Below are 17,648 nucleotides of genomic sequence, written 5' to 3'. Positions count from 1 at the left end.
CAAATATTGATTATTGAGGGCATTCAATAGTACAGCAAAAAAAGACAAATATCCAAAATGTCGGAATTTGTGATATATTAAAAAAATGGCAGTTACACTCTCTGTCCCTTAATATTTACAAATGTGCCTTGTTAAAATGTGCAGTCCAGATGTGAGGAGTTTCCTGCTCATGGACAAAATGCAAAACCTGCAGAACTCCGACGCGTCCGAAGATGAAGACGACAAAGTAAGTTTAAATCGATCAAAACGTTCATATTTTCTGTCTGCTTGGCGGCAAGGGTTTCTAGTCCACGGGTTGGAGAACTTTTACAAATTACTGACCAATTGCACTGTTTGGCGATTAAATCTTTGGGTTGAACAAATTGAGCGATGATGACTTTTGAGGTTGAAGGATTCCGCCCGACACCGGCGAAAATTCATAACAAATGCATGGAAAACTAGTTTTGAAATCAGAACTCAATTGTAATATCTCAACGTTATTATCACAAATGGTCATTTGAAAAATTGGGACCGATTTTTCATGGAAGGTGACAACTAGATTTGCTTCCGCCGACTACGTAAAATGATGTGGCGGGTCCGATCTGGCCCGCGGGCCTTGAGTTGGACACCTCTGTGCTAGTCAATAAAGATCACCAGTATCCTTGTGGATTTTGTACTTAACATTTGTTTGATTTTCGTCGGATTCCGCGAAGGCCTGACTGACGAATCGGACAATACTGACAATTTGACGATCGGCCGATTTACTGATTTATCTGTTAAAATATTAAAACAAAAACAAAAATAATGACAATCAAACATCGGTCAAGGTGCTGGTACCTGGAGAGCCAAGTGGGTTTTTTTTAGGTGCTACTTCGTGTAAAACGTTTGAGAATTGCTGACCTTGACATTGCTAAGCCCCCCAAAAATAATAATAAAAATCATATAGATTTTTTTTTCTCCCTTCACTCCAGTTTGTGATCTCACGAATTAATGTTTGTTTTAATCTGTGCTCTTTGACAGAACAACTCAACTTCCAGAAACATTAACCTCGGACCCTCTGGCAACCCACAGTATGTTCAAAATATGTGACGCATTATATGTCGACAAGGAACTTATTGTCATCTGTTTTTCAGCGCCAAACCCACCGACTTTGACTTTTTAAAAGTCATCGGAAAGGGGAGTTTTGGAAAGGTATGCAAATATTCTAATAATGGGGAAGTACAGTTTGGCCTTTTACAGTCGAATAATATACACCTTGATCTTTTTTTTAAATCCTCTTATTTCAATTTAACTTCAAGGTGTTCCTGGCCAAAAGAAAGCTGGACGCCAAGTATTATGCAATCAAGGTCCTACAGAAAAAGGTCATTCTCAACCGAAAAGAGGTAAAAGCCTGCACTAAAACAAGATCTGTGTTTCCAGTAATGCATGCTGATTTTTTTTTTTTTTCGGTTCCTCAGCAAAAACACATCATGGCTGAGCGCAACGTGCTGCTGAAGAACGTGAAACATCCCTTTTTGGTGGGCCTGCACTACTCCTTCCAGACCACAGACAAGTTGTATTTTGTCTTGGATTTCGTCAACGGAGGGGAAGTGAGTAGTGAGTCATGCGTTAAAAAAAAAAAAAAACAGCTGATGATGGGAAAAAGGAAAACACTCAAGTGCTGTCAGAGGAATTTGACTGAGGCGAATTGTTGCGAGCGCACGTGTCAACGTTTTTAATCGGAATGGAAGCGAAGACTTCCCCTGTGGACCTTCCTTCTAAAAGCCGTCATGTAACATCGAGGATGTCAGCCAACGTTGCAAGCTTGGTCCAAACCAACACACACACACACACACCCTCCATTAGAAAAAAATAAATCCTGTTCCTTGATTTGATTTAAAACAATACATATTATTATTTATTAACATTTTTATTTGTTTTTTTTACTTGCAAGTACACAATTCACCATCTCACGGATTCAGTTTTGAACGATGACTAATGACAAGACTCGCTTGTCGCCGTCAGCTTTTCTTCCACCTTCAAAAAGAGCGGACCTTTCTGGAACCCCGAGCCAGGTTCTACATTGCCGAAATGGCCAGCGCACTCGGCTATCTGCACTCGCTCAACATCGTTTATAGGTACGAACTGTCGGTCCCGTGACATACAACAGAGGATGATATTTCAACAAGTCTTTGGTACGTGAAAGCAAGCAATCAACTAAAATTGTGATCGTTCCTTTCAGGGACTTGAAGCCTGAAAATATCCTCCTTGACCACGAAGTGAGTAAACTACCCCCCCCCCCCAATGATCAATAAGCACAAAAACTATTGGTGCCCTCATGCTAAAGGAGGACAACAAAAAGGTATATGCAGAGGCCCAGTTATATTTTGGGTCCGCTTTGCTAATTCCAGCACAGGACCGTCAAGTTATTCTGGATTGTAAAAATGAAGGAAAATCTGAGTTTTACTTTCAAATCATTTTTGTTAGTTTCACATTTTTCCAGTCAGCATTTTCGATGTTATTTTTTTTTCTTTCTGTTGACAAGAGGTCACCACCAAACAGTGGCCCCCTTTTTGCCGTTTATACTACCACACGTTAGTCTAGTCTTTCTCTTCTAACTAGCTCTACACACAGTGTCTTGTCCGGTTCCATCTGGAATAGAATGCATGCGATTGGATTAGCTCGTCCAAATGATTGCCACCTAACCTAGCGGCAGGGAGAAAATCTGGGAACTGCGAACGGGACAGTCAACATTCCGGGGCTGACAATAGCCTCACTCAGTCGTCTGCTGTATAATAAACAAAATGCTTGTTGTAGCGCATGCCATCTCAAAACACATCCTCTCCTCTTTTACAGGGTCACATCATTTTGACGGACTTTGGCTTGTGCAAGGAAGGCATTTCTCAGACGGACACCACCAGTACTTTTTGTGGCACGCCTGAGGTGCGCCTTCACTTCTTACAGTGGGAACCCTCCCAATTCAATCCACTTTTCCAATACGATTAGGAGGAATTTGTACCAATCCAAACCGTTGTCATTACGAAACCCGGATTGACAAGAATATGGGAGATGCCCATTTGATGACTTGCGATTGGCTAATGCAAGAAGCAACCCTGCTGTGTTTAGTCCTAGTTTGGCAAAACTATCACGAGCCAAAGCAGCTGCAGCAAGTAAATTGTCGCCATTTTATCCATCCTCCTCTCCCGCCGACTCTCAGTCATTATTATTATTTTTTTTTTTACATGGATACAACTGACAGTAACTGTTTTTTTAATCTCAATTAAAAAGACACAATTACAATTAATACATTGAGTATTTTGCCAGAAAAATAATTTCCAGGCTTTTTTGCTGTGTTATAGAACATCTTTTTTTTTCACAAATGATGGAGGGTAACTGAAAAGTTATGCCCTTAAATAAAATGTAATGTTAATTTTTCTATTAAATTGTTTAAACTAATTTCTCATTTAAAAATAATGTAAATTAAAAAAATATATATATATATAATGCAATGAATCTGTTTAATTTCCAATTAGAAAATTCTTTTTATTTTATCCAAATCCACCACTTTAGAGGTTCCACTGTAACAATGTTTGTATTAATTGTATCTGAGAGCACTTAATGCTCTCCTAGTCATGGTTAATTTTTCCACCCACCAGTACTTGGCTCCGGAGGTGCTGAGGAAGCAGCCGTATGACAACACTGTGGACTGGTGGTGTCTGGGTTCCGTGCTCTATGAGATGCTATTTGGCTTGGTGAGACTTCTCTTCTGTCCATCAAACATCTGTAAAGACGCCGTATTTCGAAGATAATTGCCGTCCTTTTTCTCTAGCCGCCGTTTTACAGCAGGGACACGCATGAGATGTATGACAACATTCTACACAAGCCGCTGGTAATGCGCGCCGGCGCGTCCAACGCGGCCTGGTCTCTGCTGCAAGGCCTTCTGGAGAAAGATGGAGCGCTCAGGCTGGGAGCCAGGGAAGACTTTGTGAGTGGACACATTTTTTTTATATGCTGTTTTAGCTCCATCTAGTGGAGTGGTCAAACACCATTGCAACCAAATCATCCCCCTCGAAATTCTAATTGTTACATGAAATGTATTCAAAATTAAAAGATTGCACACATTAAAATTTACACATTGACTTTTTTTCCTGTAATTGCCAACTACTGCACAAACATGTTTTTAACTGACATTGATCTTTCTATATTTTGTTTTTTTTTTCAGAATGAGATCAAAACGCACTCCTTCTTCTCCACCATAAACTGGAATGACCTTGAACAGAAGAGGATTCCTCCCCCTTTTACACCCAACGTGGTACTTATTCTTAGTTTTCAATTTTATTAGTGTTATACTTAAGCAGCTTGTGTGGAAATGCCCTATGTCAAAGCCACTATTAATCTATTGCCTATTTTTTTTTACACTTTTTTGTATTTTTATTACATATTTCAAATGGTGTTTCTTTCTATTTTCTCTATATTTTTTTTAATAGAACTCTTACTCAGACATCTCAAATTTTGATCCCGAGTTCACTGAGGAGATGGTGCCCAACTCTGTGTGTTGGACCCAGGAACACTCCATCGTCAACGCCAGCGTGATGGAGGCCGACGACGCCTTTGTGGGCTTCTCATACGCCCCACCCTCTGATGACTCATTTCTGTAATATATCCCCGACGGTCTTAAAGGGACGAAAATTGCATCACGTCACTTATTCTACAAAGCCAAAGGAAGCAGCTATGATATGGAACAGCACTTAAAACAGATTTTATTGGGAACAAACTAGGATGGAAATAAATCTTTTTTTTACCCATTTATATTGTATAGAAATATATCTATATGAAAGATGCTATTTTAAGAAATAAGGGCATTTGTTCAGCATTGATGCCACCCCATAAGTGCCTTAACTTTGTATTGTAAAAAAAAAAAAAGTTGCTGGACTTTAAAGGACAAAGTTGGACAGTAAAATATGTGTCACCACTTTACTACTAATGTAGATTTATATAATTTCCATGTAATTGCTGTGAAACAAACCCTATGGTTCATAGGGTCTCGGCTGTAGAATTACTTGAGACCACAAGAAAGCAGTTTGTGTGTATCACAGGTCATATTTGTTGAAATGATGTTTTTTTCCCTTTTACAAAGACTTTAGTGGGTTTATGCTACTGCACAGTAATAAAGAAAATGTTAAAGTGTCTGGAGATTTGAAACTATTTTATAACGATTCGCTCTAAATTCTGTGAATTTCAATTGCTCGTGAATTAACTTTTCTTTGTCCGGTTTTGATGACGACACGTTCAAATCACATGTTGCTCTGCCTTCGAAGAGACAGACTCGGCAAAAGTTTAGACGTTTACAAATAATTGCGAATAAAATCGTTTATAGTATTGTTGTAGTCTTTGGGGTGTGATTTGGCAAAAAAAAAGAGTTATAAGTTGTGTAAATGTGAACATTTACCTGCTTGTGGTCATTTCTGATGACGTGGCACTACTTCGGTGTCGCTCGGGTTGGTTTGCCGTGGAAACGATGTCGCCTAGAACGAAGGTTTTGAGAAAACTTAAGCAAGTGAGGGCATTGAGATTAAAAGAAAACGTATTTGAAAATGACGTGCGTGAATGGAAGTGAATTTACTTCTACTACTTCTGCGTCCTGTTTTGATGGCGTCACTACCATTTCTCCCGCTATTCGAGCCTGGTTGCCGTGGAAACTAGACTTTCACAAGCGACAGTTGGAATTTTTTTTTAAGTTAGACTTTTTAGCAAATATAAATGGCCAACATCTTAACATTAAAAAAATCCATTCTGTCCTATCTTAACACGAGTGGCGGCCTGAAGAAACTCGCCAAAGACTGCGATTCCTTCAACGGTAAATTAAACTGAACGTCGGAACTTACACCTAGCTTTGAGCTAATTAGCAGAATTCGTTTTCTTTTTGATAGATCCCCAGCACAGCGAGGCCGTGTATCGCTTTTGTATCACCGTCAATCCTTCTGATGTGGTTGAGGTGGACCCTGAACTGGGCGACTGCATATTACACGACCCCCAGCGAGCCACTGCCTTGTTTCAGTCTGTAAGGGAGGCACCGGCACGAATAAAAATGTCCGCCCACTGACGCTCTAGCTGCTGTGTAGTATTTCTCATTGGTTGATCCTGGTTATTTCTTCTTACAGGTTTGCTTCATGGCCATTAAGAAAATGTCACTTATTGAGAAAATACAAACAGAGTGCCAGGTATGGGAATAATTGTCTTTAATAAGGTAGCACATTCCGCAACAAGAACGTGGTGGAGTTGACCTTAACAACACTCCAAAGTGGTAAAGCAGAAAGTGAGATATTGATTCTCACGAAGGCATTCTAAAAGTAACACAAAAAATAACCCAGTATGATGTAACTTAACAGAAGTACCTCGGTGACAAGAATGATTAAAAAATAGCTGGTTTTAAAACTGTCTTAAAATGTGCAAAAGATATTTTGAGGTAAATACAAGTTGTTCTTCGCTTCTGTTGAGGTGAACGTCATTTTGAAGCTGACGCATCTTCCTCCATTTCCCGAGTATGTCTTGGACTTGGCCCGTTTTCCTCGCATGCATCACAGCATGAAGCTCGTCTTCATGGAAGGCCTGGTCATCGCTACCACAAGGGTCACTAAATACACCCGGGGGGCCAGGTTCCTATGCAGTAACGACCGATGTCCCTTTTCTTTGGGTAAGGGGTTCAGACTATGCTGTTGTTGGACAAACTACGTACTGGATGATTGAATTTTCACTGAGCTTGCTTGCGTTAGGTTTCCACACTATTCGGGTTCACGCGCCCGGAGCCACCGAGTCGGCAACTGTGAGAAACGACTTCATTTGCTTGGCCTGCACCTCACCTCTCAGAGAGGATGTTAAGTTCAGAGTGTTGGGAGGTGTGTGAGAGAGAGCGCTGGAAACTTCCTTACCAACATTTTAAGCTCTGTATATTAGGGCTGGGTGATATGGCCGTAGAATAAACAATTTCTTTAAAAACATAAATTAATAAATAAATTCACATTTGAAACGAACTTTTTCCCCCTTTGCAGACAAGCAGCTGGTGGAATTGATCCATGTCGATGCACTCAACGTCCTTCGTGCCCCTCAACAGACTTCGCTCAGATACCAGTCGGTCACACTGTTCCTCAGAGGTAATTGTACAGCATATACATAAAGCATCCATCGATTTATGCTTTTCTGGGTCATTTTAGAGTTGGTTTCAGTTGAAATATCACAAAGCCTTGTATCTTGCCACAGATGTAATTATTGTATGTTTTCCAGAGGAATAAATGTACAGTCAAAGTTCCCAAGCTGTAAAAGGCGAGAGTGCAAGCCACTGCACCACTAAAAGTGCAAAAAAATAAGTGGAGCCCAACCACAATGTTCAGGAAAATATGCATGCAAAGTCAAGTCAAGTCAAGTCAACATGGCAAGAAAAGTGTGATGATAACCAGAAAAGGGCCCGTCTGCTCAGTAAAATATGAGCTTTGCAAGCTATAAAACGAGTCATTAGAATGGTTTTATTTCACCATTTTAGGAATGATTGGGTGATGATTCCATTTCGTGTGTTGTGGATATACTGTCAAAAATAGCGCGGAGAGGTTATTTTGTGAATACCTGGAATCTGAGGTCACTTCTTGTACATGTTCCATAACAATAAAAGTACAGGAATTAAAATTCCCAATATGTGGAAGTCAAGTGTATAAACTACTAAAGCTAAGCTAAAAAGCTACATAAGCTAAGTTAAAACTACAAAAAAGTATTTACAGCCATACTGTCATTTTTCTGTAGCTAAGCTAAAACTACAAAAAAGTATTTACAGCCATACTGTCATTTTTCTGTAAAAATATACTCAAAAATCCCCTAAATATATTTCTATCAAGACTTTACAGCAAGGGGACCTAATCCGCTGACGTTATTACTCTAGGGAAAAAAAATATAACACAGTTTTGGAGGTTCCGCTGGACAGTGATGTCATTGTTTCGGGGGAACAGTAAATCAAATTAGCCCTGGTGAGTTGTGGCGGATCAGCTTTCGTTTGCGAAGCAAAGACGTGCCCTAAATTAACCGGCCAAACATTTACACGACTGATATTTGTTTGCAAAAACCTCACCTCATCCATTACGTTCACTCCCAACACTGAAAAATGCGATTTTAATTTCTGCTATTTACACACAGTCACGTCGGTGGAGTCCGCTCATTAATATCGTCCGGCTTTTGCTAAACGAAACTCACTTCGGAAGACAGACTTTGCAGGGGCGGGGGGGGGGGGGGGGGGGGGTCAAATAAATACACGTCTGCGTCTGGCTCGGCGGGGTATTAAGTGTTTCTGCCCCCGCTCGCAACGCCGTCCAGCCGCTACCCCTGGGGGAGGTTTCGCAAAAACTCAGCGGCCCGGGATTAACATATTCTGGAAGCGAATCCACCGGCTTCCCGTTACTAACATGTTAATAAGTGCAAGGAACACTCATTTCGACAAGCACACAGCCGAATCTTTGTTTCGAAAAGGGCCTCATGCTTGTTTGTCTTGGCATTGGCTGGCATGGCATGCGAGTTTCTTTCTTCCCTTTGGGACTGATTGCTTTGTTCCACCTCCCCGACTCCCTTCTCCACGCCATAGATGAGCTGTGTAACGTGATGAGCATCGGTCAACTCTACCGAGTGATCGGCATACCTGCGCATGTGCACCGCTCGCCCAACGTCACCTGGAGCGTCGAGGCCAACAGCGTCCAGCCTTGGGAGCCGGAGTGTAAGGCTGACTGTTCTTATTCGTATCCAGTTCAAATACATACCTGTCAACCTCTGCTAATAGCTGCCCTTATAAACGATTCCCCTTACAAAGCAACAAAAACCCGTAAAACGGTTTACCGCGCATGCGCAAATCATGCTTTATCAATCTGACTACGCAGCGATGAAAAAAATATATACGATTGAGGATTACTTTTGCTTGTTTGCCATGACAATAGTGGCGATCGACGACGGCATTGTCGTTGGCTACCAGCAGGTGAGACGATCTGGATTTGAGACAAAATGGTCTTTGTGAGATCAGTTCACAATTGTTTTTCCCCCCCGTATAAAAGTTGTAATACGCCGCATATGATTTGAAATGATAAAAATGTATAAAATACGGGGAAAACGTAAAAGTTGACAGGTATGCAAATATAAACAATTCGGATGGACGAGTACCGACACCGGCTTGATTTGAAGTTAGCGGGTCCGCGAGGAGTTTGCTGTTCCCAGCCACCGATACTTAAGGCAAAAATAAAAAGCTGCATTACCAAATTTCCGTTTTAAATGAAATTTTCAACACCACCCAGTATCGGTACAAGGTATCGGTGAGCACTCAAAGTGTGAATACGCGCACTGATATTGATCTGGAAAAAAGTGGTATCGACCATCTCCAATACACACGAAAAGCCAGTTATTCTCTACCTCTGGCGAAGTGATTATTTGTTGTCGCCTTTCCTCCCAAACTAATAAGCCCAACAATATTCACATTCAACGCTCAATAGGAATGGCGACATGCTGCGACAGAAAAAGTTGGTTTGACTTACTTTTAAATGTCTTCCGTTTTTCTTCCCATGGGCCCATTCTGCTGTATTGAAGTGCGGGTGCACGTTGGGTGCGCGCATGGTCATCAAAAGTCCAAACAGCACATATAATCCATTAATCAAAGAAACTAGCCCACGGGGCACGATTGGTCCAAGTTTTTCATCCAAACTTTGTTTCCCAACATGCAACACACGTGTCCTAATTAAGTGAACACACTCCCAGTTGCGACCTGAATTCAAAATATTGCCAGCAGGTGGCGGAGTTGCTCATTTTAAATTCGGTTCAAGCAAAATTTTGGCTTGAACATAATTTAACTCTCGTTTGACAGCGCCGAACTACAGTCTCACCCCCGCCTAAAATTTCCATATGTATTTGCCAATTCACGATTGTGTCTGTAGGTTTCCTGGCTTTCTTAACTGAAGAGTTTCTGCCATTTTTTCATATTCACAGTTCCATTCAGGAAATATACATTCTCACTTGTACTTGTAGATCCACAAGACGTCAACAGTAAATTCAAGGAGCTGCTAAAGGCAACCAGAGATTCTCCTTGGAGGTTTTCCGCCATGCTCGCTCACTGCTTCGGTCTGGATGTGGTTCCTCCGGGGCTCTTCAACACCTTGAAGCTCAGCTTGTTGCTCAGCTTGGTGCAAACCGGAGCGGATGCCAAAAACACAGTATTCAACTTGGATCTCTTGGTCACGGCAGACGACAAGCTCATAGTTGACAGGTAGATGGGTCTGAATGACTATTTTCACACATTGCGACCATCCTAGATTAGGAGATTGATAATTTTGTTGAAATACACAGCACCATCTTTCGATACAATACAAAAGGCCACATGCAGACTGTTTTTATCCTCAGCGAAAAGTATTTCTGCATTTACGACGCAATTGTGACCCTCTTCGTGTCCATTATGCTGCCACCTGGTGGCCAAAGCACACGCCAGGAGCCGCACAGCGAATAATCATAAAGCTCAAATTGTTCAAGTGTTTACAATCAACCCGGTGTTCCAGAGTTGCGTTTCTTGCATTGTCACGGAACAAATTAAACACCACCCGACTTACTTGCCAGGTTGATGGCATACGGCTTAAGCTTGGCCCGCCGCGGGGTGCGACATCCGGCTTCGGGAAAGCTGGTTGCGTCTCTCTCCCAGGATGAGCATGGGGCAGGCACCGCCAATATCCATGCCGGCTCCGCCTTGCTGGCCACCGGTGGCATTTGCATGCTGGGAGATTTGAGTGGCTTCAGAAAGGACAAACTGGATGACATTCAGTCAGGTAGACCAAATCTGCCCAGATTTGACAAAATGCCTCCCCTTGAAATCACATCACCGGTGTGTCAGTTTTGGACAGCCGTACGATGTCCGTGTTCATCCCTGGCAAGAAGTATGGCGAGGATGTCGACCAGCGGCTTTACTTCCCCGTCATGTGCAGCTTCTGGGCCCTCACAGACTTCACCCACCCTCCTTGGCGCTCTGGGAGGGCGCACGACGCCCCCATGGGAGCGGCGGTAAGCGTCACTTGGATAACCCGACTTGAACAACTCAGAGTGGCAGATTCTTCTTTGCGGGTAGGACATGGGTGCGATACCGCCTCAACTGGCGGACAGTTTTGGTCTGGTGGTTCAGTGCGTGGATCACGGCGGGAAGCAGTCGTTTGCACAGGCCGTCCACACCCTCCGGCAGGCAATTCACCCCAGAGAAGATCTCTACCCATCCTTGCTCAACTTCTCCGATCAAGAATACAACGAGGTGAGGCAACGCGAGAATCTCACGCCCACTGGTGCCTTGACCTGATTTTTCACCCCCGCCTGCCCCCCCAGCTGGTGGCCCATGCGCAAAGCCTGAAAGTGGACCTGAGCGCCGGCGCGCAGATGATGCTCCACGGTTACTACATGGCCAGCCGCGTGGTCCGCTCACAAAGGAACAGCGTCAAAATGTCGGTGGCTTCGGTCAAATTGTTGTAAGCGGCCGTTCTCCTGTTTAGAAGATTTCATTTCTGGCACCCCGAAACTAATTGAAATGGAACCAATACCCGCGGTATCCTAAGATCCACTTGGTGGCAGAGCCCTCCCCAGTGAGCCACAAACGGGTTCTCGCGAAATCTTTTGCAAGCGTGCACAATTCAAAGAAATCGGATGGTCTACTTCATTTACGACATTTTAATTTTTACAAAAGTGATCCTTTTCACGTTTCTTGTAACAGGATCTCGTTAGCAGAGGCCCACTGCAAATTAAGCCTGCGACGGCAGGTACTGGAGGAAGACGCCGTGATTGCGGTGCTCCTCTGCGAAAATTCGGTCACTCTCAAGCACGGTGCGCTTCCGCATCTCACGATTGCTACGCAAGCCCCCCCCCCCCCCTGCGCGATTAAACTACACCACCGCCTCTTCCCCCACAGGGGCGTCTGTGCTCGTTATCCCGCCCGATGCCGTGTTCCCCGGCGAGCTGGGAGATGCGGACGGCCTGCTCAGGAGAGATGGCGCTTTGGGCCAACTCCGCCAGGACATCCTACGCTTCATCTACGCCTACGCGCCGCAAGCGGATGCCTGCGTCACAGAGGAGTAGCGGACCAGCGCTTCGCTAAACACAGCAGTTCCAAGAAGTAAGCACCATTACAACAGCCATTTTTTTCTCACATGATTTATTTTACAGAAGTATAAACGGCTCGGATAACCGGTGGATATTTTAAGACGGCATGTCACAGTTTGAAATACATACCCGAGATGAACAAAATGTCTCCTTTCTGTTTATACCGCTTCTTTACCTGTAAACAGAAAATAGCAGGTTACTTTCCGAACGTGAGGCAATTGAGCACATCTACAATGTTGCCGTTTTGCACAAAATTCAGTCGTCACAGTGTCACCACCCTTTAGTCTGACGGGTAAACGGCGAAAAGTGAACTCATCATTACAAGTCGCGACAAGATGCGTTTGACGCGCCGCTTCCTCGACCAGTGGCCCTTTATTTTCTCAACTGCAGAATGAAACGCCAGCTGTTATTTGAACAGATGCATTCAAAAAAAAGCTATTTACAGCCACACACCAGCCTCTTAAAATAATGACCCCAGTTCTTTTTTTTTTGCCTTAAACATCCCCTCGGGATGCTGGCCACATTATACACGGTTCCGTTTTTCCTCCCAGGAAATAAATAAAACCTCTGCGATTATTTGAGAAGACTTACAATTGATATTATTAATCAAATCCTACTCATCTTATTTGCCTTATAAGTTTGTGAAATTCGCAAATCAGATTCAAGATGTTTTCACTGTTGTTTACGTACCACTATTTTAGCAGTCAATTACATTTGAAAAATTTGTCATGCATTTTCTACCCCTCATAAATCAATCACAAATCATGCAAGAACAATCTTAATAAAAAATAAATAAAAAGTGCCATGATATACCCCCCACCCCCAATTCTATGGCATCTGCTGCTTGTTCTATTGTGAATAACCACCATCTTGTATTTCAGCTTTACAGATGCCACGGTGGCTAGAGAAGTGACGTGCGCTGTGTAATATCTATCGTGATAATTTTGGTTTTAAAAAAAAATATATACATACACATCTACTCATATTTGTGGTGTGGCATTCGGTTGGAGAATAATTTGGGCAGAGCGTCGATTAATACGGAGGCCACTGGTGGAGGAAATGCAAACATTTTGACACTTCTTACCGGAGACAAAATGGAGCAAACCTTCCGATTTGCATTCCGTCAGGGTCACCGCTTATCTGTAGTTTAAAAGAAAAAAAAAAAGTCAATTTCATACTGCAATTGTGTCTGTGCATTGGGACATCTATTGATCGTTCAGTCATAATGGTGTCAGCACTCTAGTTTCTGCTGGATGAAAGGAACTCATTATCGCCGACATCTAGACCGGTGAGTTAGTCAGGAATAATTTGAATAATTGACTCACCACAGACTGTAGCAGATCATATTTCACAGCTGTCCATCTGATTATCTATTGTCACAGGGGGGGAGAGAGAAGAAGTAGTGTTACTTTTATGTTAATTGACAGTAACTCTCTGTAGATTTGTCAAAATGGCCCAGATCTTGCAGCGAGTGATTCAGTTGTCACAATCTCACCACTCGTTTGTCTGATGGGTAAACGGCGAAAAGATGAACTCATCATTTCACGCTGCAAGAGTGGTCATGGTTTGAGTTTCAAGGTCCTTTTCGAGAGCCCCGCGTAAACGTCTCCTGCACAATTATGTGACGCTTATTGTAAAAATGGGGGGGTCCATTTTACACCCTCCACCACCCCCAAGTGAGACCCATTGATTAGCAGAGGATGCACTGACGGCATCGCCAATACCACTGATGGATCACCTTAAGGTCAAAGTGCCCGCCACGACACAGCTTGGGAGTAAGAATGGCACAAAGCATCCGAGGCCTAGAGTTCAAAAATGGGTCATCACCTCTGCCGAGACCTTGCATCCCCTGGTCCAAAAAAAGCAGATAATGGTCGAGAGGCTACATCCCCTCTGTCCAACTACAAATATAGACACTTTTTATCTGTCGAGCCGCATGATTAATAACTCCATCTCAAGGGAGTCGATGCAAGCTTCAAAAAGACATAAACTTGACCGAAAGTCAATCACAGCTTTCAAGAGGACATCATTGACTTGGTCTGTTATTAGTCATGGTCGACTAGAATAAATGTAATAATTTAAAAGCAAAATCCAATCAAAACATTTAAATCTGTGAAAATATTTATAATGACGGCAAGACAACTCGAATTGAGATTAATTTTACTTAAAACATCGCTACAGATGAAGTGGAGTTGCATTCGAAACATGTTTTTAGACATGGATTTAAATAATTAAAATTTGTATAATTTTTTTTGTGGGCCCCGCTATCCCCATATAGTTACACACGCCGTTTCCAATATTGAATGAACTTACGAAACAGCCCGCATTGTTTTTTTTTTAAATGAAATACTGTAACCTTAGTTTTGGTCATGGGGGTGGTACTTGAAAACCCAAATATCGAAAAAAAACCACTTGATCATGACCTAAAATCTGAAACGAGCTTCGCTTGTCTTCCACGTGGACAGCACGCGAGATGCTAAGCTACATGATACAGCTCGCCAACGTCTCCAGCCTAATAATGGAATAGCGTAGTACATCCTGGCTACTCCAAACCAAGTCGCTTTGACTCACCTTTGCACAACCACGCACACGTCTCCACTCGGTCGAAGAAACCACCAAAAAGTCATCATTTTGTTGCTATGGGCGAGGAGCAACGAGGAACCCCCGTCCTGCACCTCTCGTCTCCCAGTCCAAAAAGAGAGATTTCCGGTCCAGTGGGAGGAACTTCCGCTCTTGCGTCGTGGAGATCACGTAGCGCGCTAGCACGTTAGCATCGATTGCCCTCTTGATCTCGGGAGCTGGCGTTGATTTTGATTTTCAAATACAGTACGAATGGAAAAAAAACGTGACAATTATAACACGGAGAATGTTTAATAGCTTCGAATTATTTCAAATCATTTCCATTATTTTATAACCTATATAGTATCAAGTAAAATATTTTTGGGAACATCAATTCTTTAAAACATATATTATAAAATGTATATCTTAGAAAGAAAATTATACTAATGTTATTTATTTACATGGAGACGTATCTATTCCTTTAAAACAATCACATATTTATTCACAAAACGGTTATGAATTTTTAAAAATTGAACATATTTTTGAACATAAATCGATTAAAATGTCCAATTTGTTTTCAAACATCAATGTAAGTAAAAACATGTTGCAAAAACATTTGCATCATTCAAAATTCATTAGGTGAAAAAATTAATTGACAATAAAGTTGTATTCAATTAGAACATGGCTTATTTTAAAAGATTACACAAGTACCACTAGTTGTGATTTGCAGGCTCCCCCTTGTGGTCTGTGAAAGAATCACGGCCTAAGTATAGTTTAGTTGTCTTTAACCTTTAATATATTTCAGTGTGATCTATAATAAATTGTAAAAACAATCAGTCATTATTAATGACTGATTGTTTTTACAATTTTGATTTAACCTTTACGTGCAGTACACTTGAGTTGGATCTTTAAGTGCAGTTTACATATTTTCCTATATTTAAGATGTTTAAATATATACTTTTTAGAAAGAAAACCTCGGCTGAAAGGATTTATTGTGGGGTGGTAGGTACTTGTCAAAAGTTGTTTACAGTCATACTTTTTTTAGGGGGGGTTATTATTTCCTACCATGAAACACACTCATTCATTCTCTTCATTCTATTATTGAGGATCTTTATTTGTAAGCTGATGCAACCAGTGAGCCATGTTTCAGTTAATTATTGCTCTTTACTTCTCTTAGATAGCCTCGATGGAGTAGATGATACAATTTTATTCCATCCTTCTACAAATACCGTCTCTCCAAGCATGCACCATGTATTTAAAACAAAAACAAAAAACTGAACAGGAGGGAACATGAGACTGGGAGCCCCCTATTGTTGACCCTCTGACAGACCACTTGACATGACAGATGTTAAGTTATTCACACATGCATTTTAGTGCAAATGTCTCAAGCTGCAAGTGCACACTCCAAGCATGACGGGGCTCATTATTATTACAGTCAAAAGAGCAGACTGGAGAGGTTCTGGAGCCTCACGATACAGACAAAGACTGAAACGACAACACTGAGGAAAAAAAACCCCATATCACATCATATATTAATTTACAGCGTCTCCCTATATAGATACAAGTGGAATAAACGTGTCTTTCGGTACCACTCATGCAAATGGCAACCGTGTGGATGAGTTACCTTGAGTGTCTTGAAAGGCGCTTATAAATGAAATGTATTATTATTATTATTATTACTTTGAGCTGGATGAGGATGACGAGGATGATGATGATGATGGACCTTGGTTCTCAGGTTCTGAAGGATTGTTCAGGAAATGGCCGCTCGCTCCCACGTACAGTCTGGACCTCATCGGCCATTTCTGTTATGGGGATAGTCGAGACAACTTTGATTAGAAATTTCACAAACACAAATGAGAATGACGAAGATGGTAAGATAACCCCGAACAAAACTGTCACATTTGTTTTTAACGTCGAGCCTCAAAAGTGCCATACATGCACTCTACATTAGTTATATTTAACTTGTTAGTTCAATAAATGTCCAGAACTGTTTTTAAAGTTTCTTTGTAGGACCAATTTTTAATTCAACTTTGGTGTGTTATGTACATCAAATCATGTTTATTTAATAATTTCCAGTCATTTAAGAGCAGTGCAGTGTTTTACAACAATATTCAGCGTACTATTTAGGAATAAAAACGTCTTCTGATTGAACACTTAGGCCTATTACACTGCTGGCCACGAAGGTGCTGCTTGGAGAGCCAAATCGTTTTTTCTCAAACGCTAATTGGTGTAGAATGTTTTAAGAACCGCTGCTTTATTTATAAAACGACTATTTGATTATTTCCGATAAAACTGGAAAATATTACCAACACATTTCAGAGTTTTGTCGTGATTTAAAAAAAAAAAATCCCGAATTGTAGTTGAATATGCCATCGACATTATGAAGTAACTCTGACGGAATGATTTGGTAAAAAAACTAAAAAACAAAAAACTTATACTTGTCCTTTTTGACTTATTTCGTTCAGAAATAAAACTGCAACATGTAGCCCAAACGGTTTGATGTCTGACCTTGACCGGGTGCAAGTAGCCTTCCCCTTTGAGCGAGTGTAACGCCTCCGCGTGCTTTGTGCTTTCTCCTTCGTCGGCGCCTTCCTCCTGCAGAGTTCGAGTCAAGTGGGCAATGTAGGTGGTGGCCAGTATCAACACGTCCAGTTTGGACAGCTTGGTGTCGGGAGGCACCGACGGCAGCGTGCGTTGCAGTTCCAGGAAGGCGTTCCTCAGGGTCTGTACGCGGCTCCTTTCCCGCGCCGCGTTGGCCGCCGCCGGCCGGCCCCTGCCGCCTCCTGCGCCGGCCTGCTGCTGCTGCGGAGGCGGCGGCGGCAACCGGCCCGCCGGGCTGGAGCTCGGGCTGTCGTCCACCACCGTCACGGAGCAAGTGCCGCTGTCCATTCGGTGCGTTTGCCTCCCAACCATCTCGCTAAGCTTTACAAGTTCAATGACACACGTTACGTGTAGTTCAAAAATATATTTTATAAGAAAATTAATCGCTA

The 17,648-nt window shown here is 42.2% G+C and overlaps 4 protein-coding genes across 11 annotated transcripts in view; 2 read left to right on the top strand and 2 right to left on the bottom strand.

Annotated features, from left to right (window-relative positions):
• Positions 1–5,337, top strand: part of sgk3 (serum/glucocorticoid regulated kinase family member 3) — a 9,377-nt gene extending 4,040 nt beyond the window's left edge. For both annotated transcript variants that reach the window (XM_086101656.1, XM_086101655.1), the window contains exons 6-17: positions 145–226; positions 1,000–1,049; positions 1,113–1,170; positions 1,278–1,361; positions 1,437–1,568; positions 1,984–2,096; positions 2,201–2,237; positions 2,815–2,901; positions 3,615–3,710; positions 3,788–3,943; positions 4,181–4,270; positions 4,446–5,337. In XM_086101656.1, coding sequence (XP_085957782.1) covers positions 145–226; positions 1,000–1,049; positions 1,113–1,170; positions 1,278–1,361; positions 1,437–1,568; positions 1,984–2,096; positions 2,201–2,237; positions 2,815–2,901; positions 3,615–3,710; positions 3,788–3,943; positions 4,181–4,270; positions 4,446–4,616 — 1,156 coding nt within the window. In that variant the 3' untranslated portion in view covers positions 4,617–5,337. The remainder of the gene's footprint in view (positions 1–144; positions 227–999; positions 1,050–1,112; positions 1,171–1,277; positions 1,362–1,436; positions 1,569–1,983; positions 2,097–2,200; positions 2,238–2,814; positions 2,902–3,614; positions 3,711–3,787; positions 3,944–4,180; positions 4,271–4,445) is intronic.
• The window catches only part of mybl1 (MYB proto-oncogene like 1), a 25,959-nt gene extending 16,347 nt beyond the window's left edge, over positions 1–9,612 (bottom strand). For 4 of the 7 annotated variants that reach the window (XM_086101648.1, XM_086101651.1, XM_086101652.1 and 1 more), the window contains exons 1-2: positions 8,633–8,890; positions 5,408–5,483 (exon numbers count right to left, since the gene is read on the bottom strand). The gene's annotated coding sequence lies outside the window, so the exon portion shown is untranslated. Of the gene's footprint in view, positions 1–5,407; positions 5,484–8,632; positions 8,893–9,512 lie in introns of those variants that run through there. The other 3 variants (XM_086101649.1, XM_086101650.1, XM_086101654.1) reach the window with 3 other exon arrangements.
• Positions 5,719–17,405, top strand: mcmdc2 (minichromosome maintenance domain containing 2). The gene is made up of 15 exons (XM_086102568.1): positions 5,719–5,815; positions 5,889–6,019; positions 6,120–6,179; positions 6,457–6,652; positions 6,732–6,854; positions 7,008–7,109; positions 8,579–8,707; positions 10,000–10,237; positions 10,582–10,787; positions 10,853–11,019; positions 11,084–11,260; positions 11,332–11,471; positions 11,714–11,823; positions 11,909–12,112; positions 17,260–17,405. Exons 1-14 carry the CDS (start codon positions 5,719–5,721, stop codon positions 12,073–12,075), a joined length of 2,043 nt encoding a protein of 680 aa, XP_085958694.1. The 3' UTR covers positions 12,076–12,112; positions 17,260–17,405.
• Positions 15,876–17,648, bottom strand: tcf24 (transcription factor 24). The gene is made up of 2 exons (XM_086101657.1): positions 17,167–17,648; positions 15,876–16,460 (listed from the first exon to the last, which is right to left on the bottom strand). The coding sequence occupies exons 1-2, from the start codon at positions 17,569–17,571 to the stop codon at positions 16,335–16,337; spliced, it is 531 nt and encodes a 176-aa protein (XP_085957783.1). The 5' UTR covers positions 17,572–17,648; the 3' UTR covers positions 15,876–16,334.

This window comes from Hippocampus guttulatus, chromosome 21, assembly GCF_054856545.1.
Source record: "Hippocampus guttulatus isolate MCC_2025c chromosome 21, RoL_Hgut_1.0, whole genome shotgun sequence".
NCBI lineage: Eukaryota > Metazoa > Chordata > Actinopteri > Syngnathiformes > Syngnathidae > Hippocampus > Hippocampus guttulatus.
The sequence above is the reverse complement of the archived record's forward strand: the minus strand, read 5'-3'. Positions and strand labels throughout refer to the sequence as shown.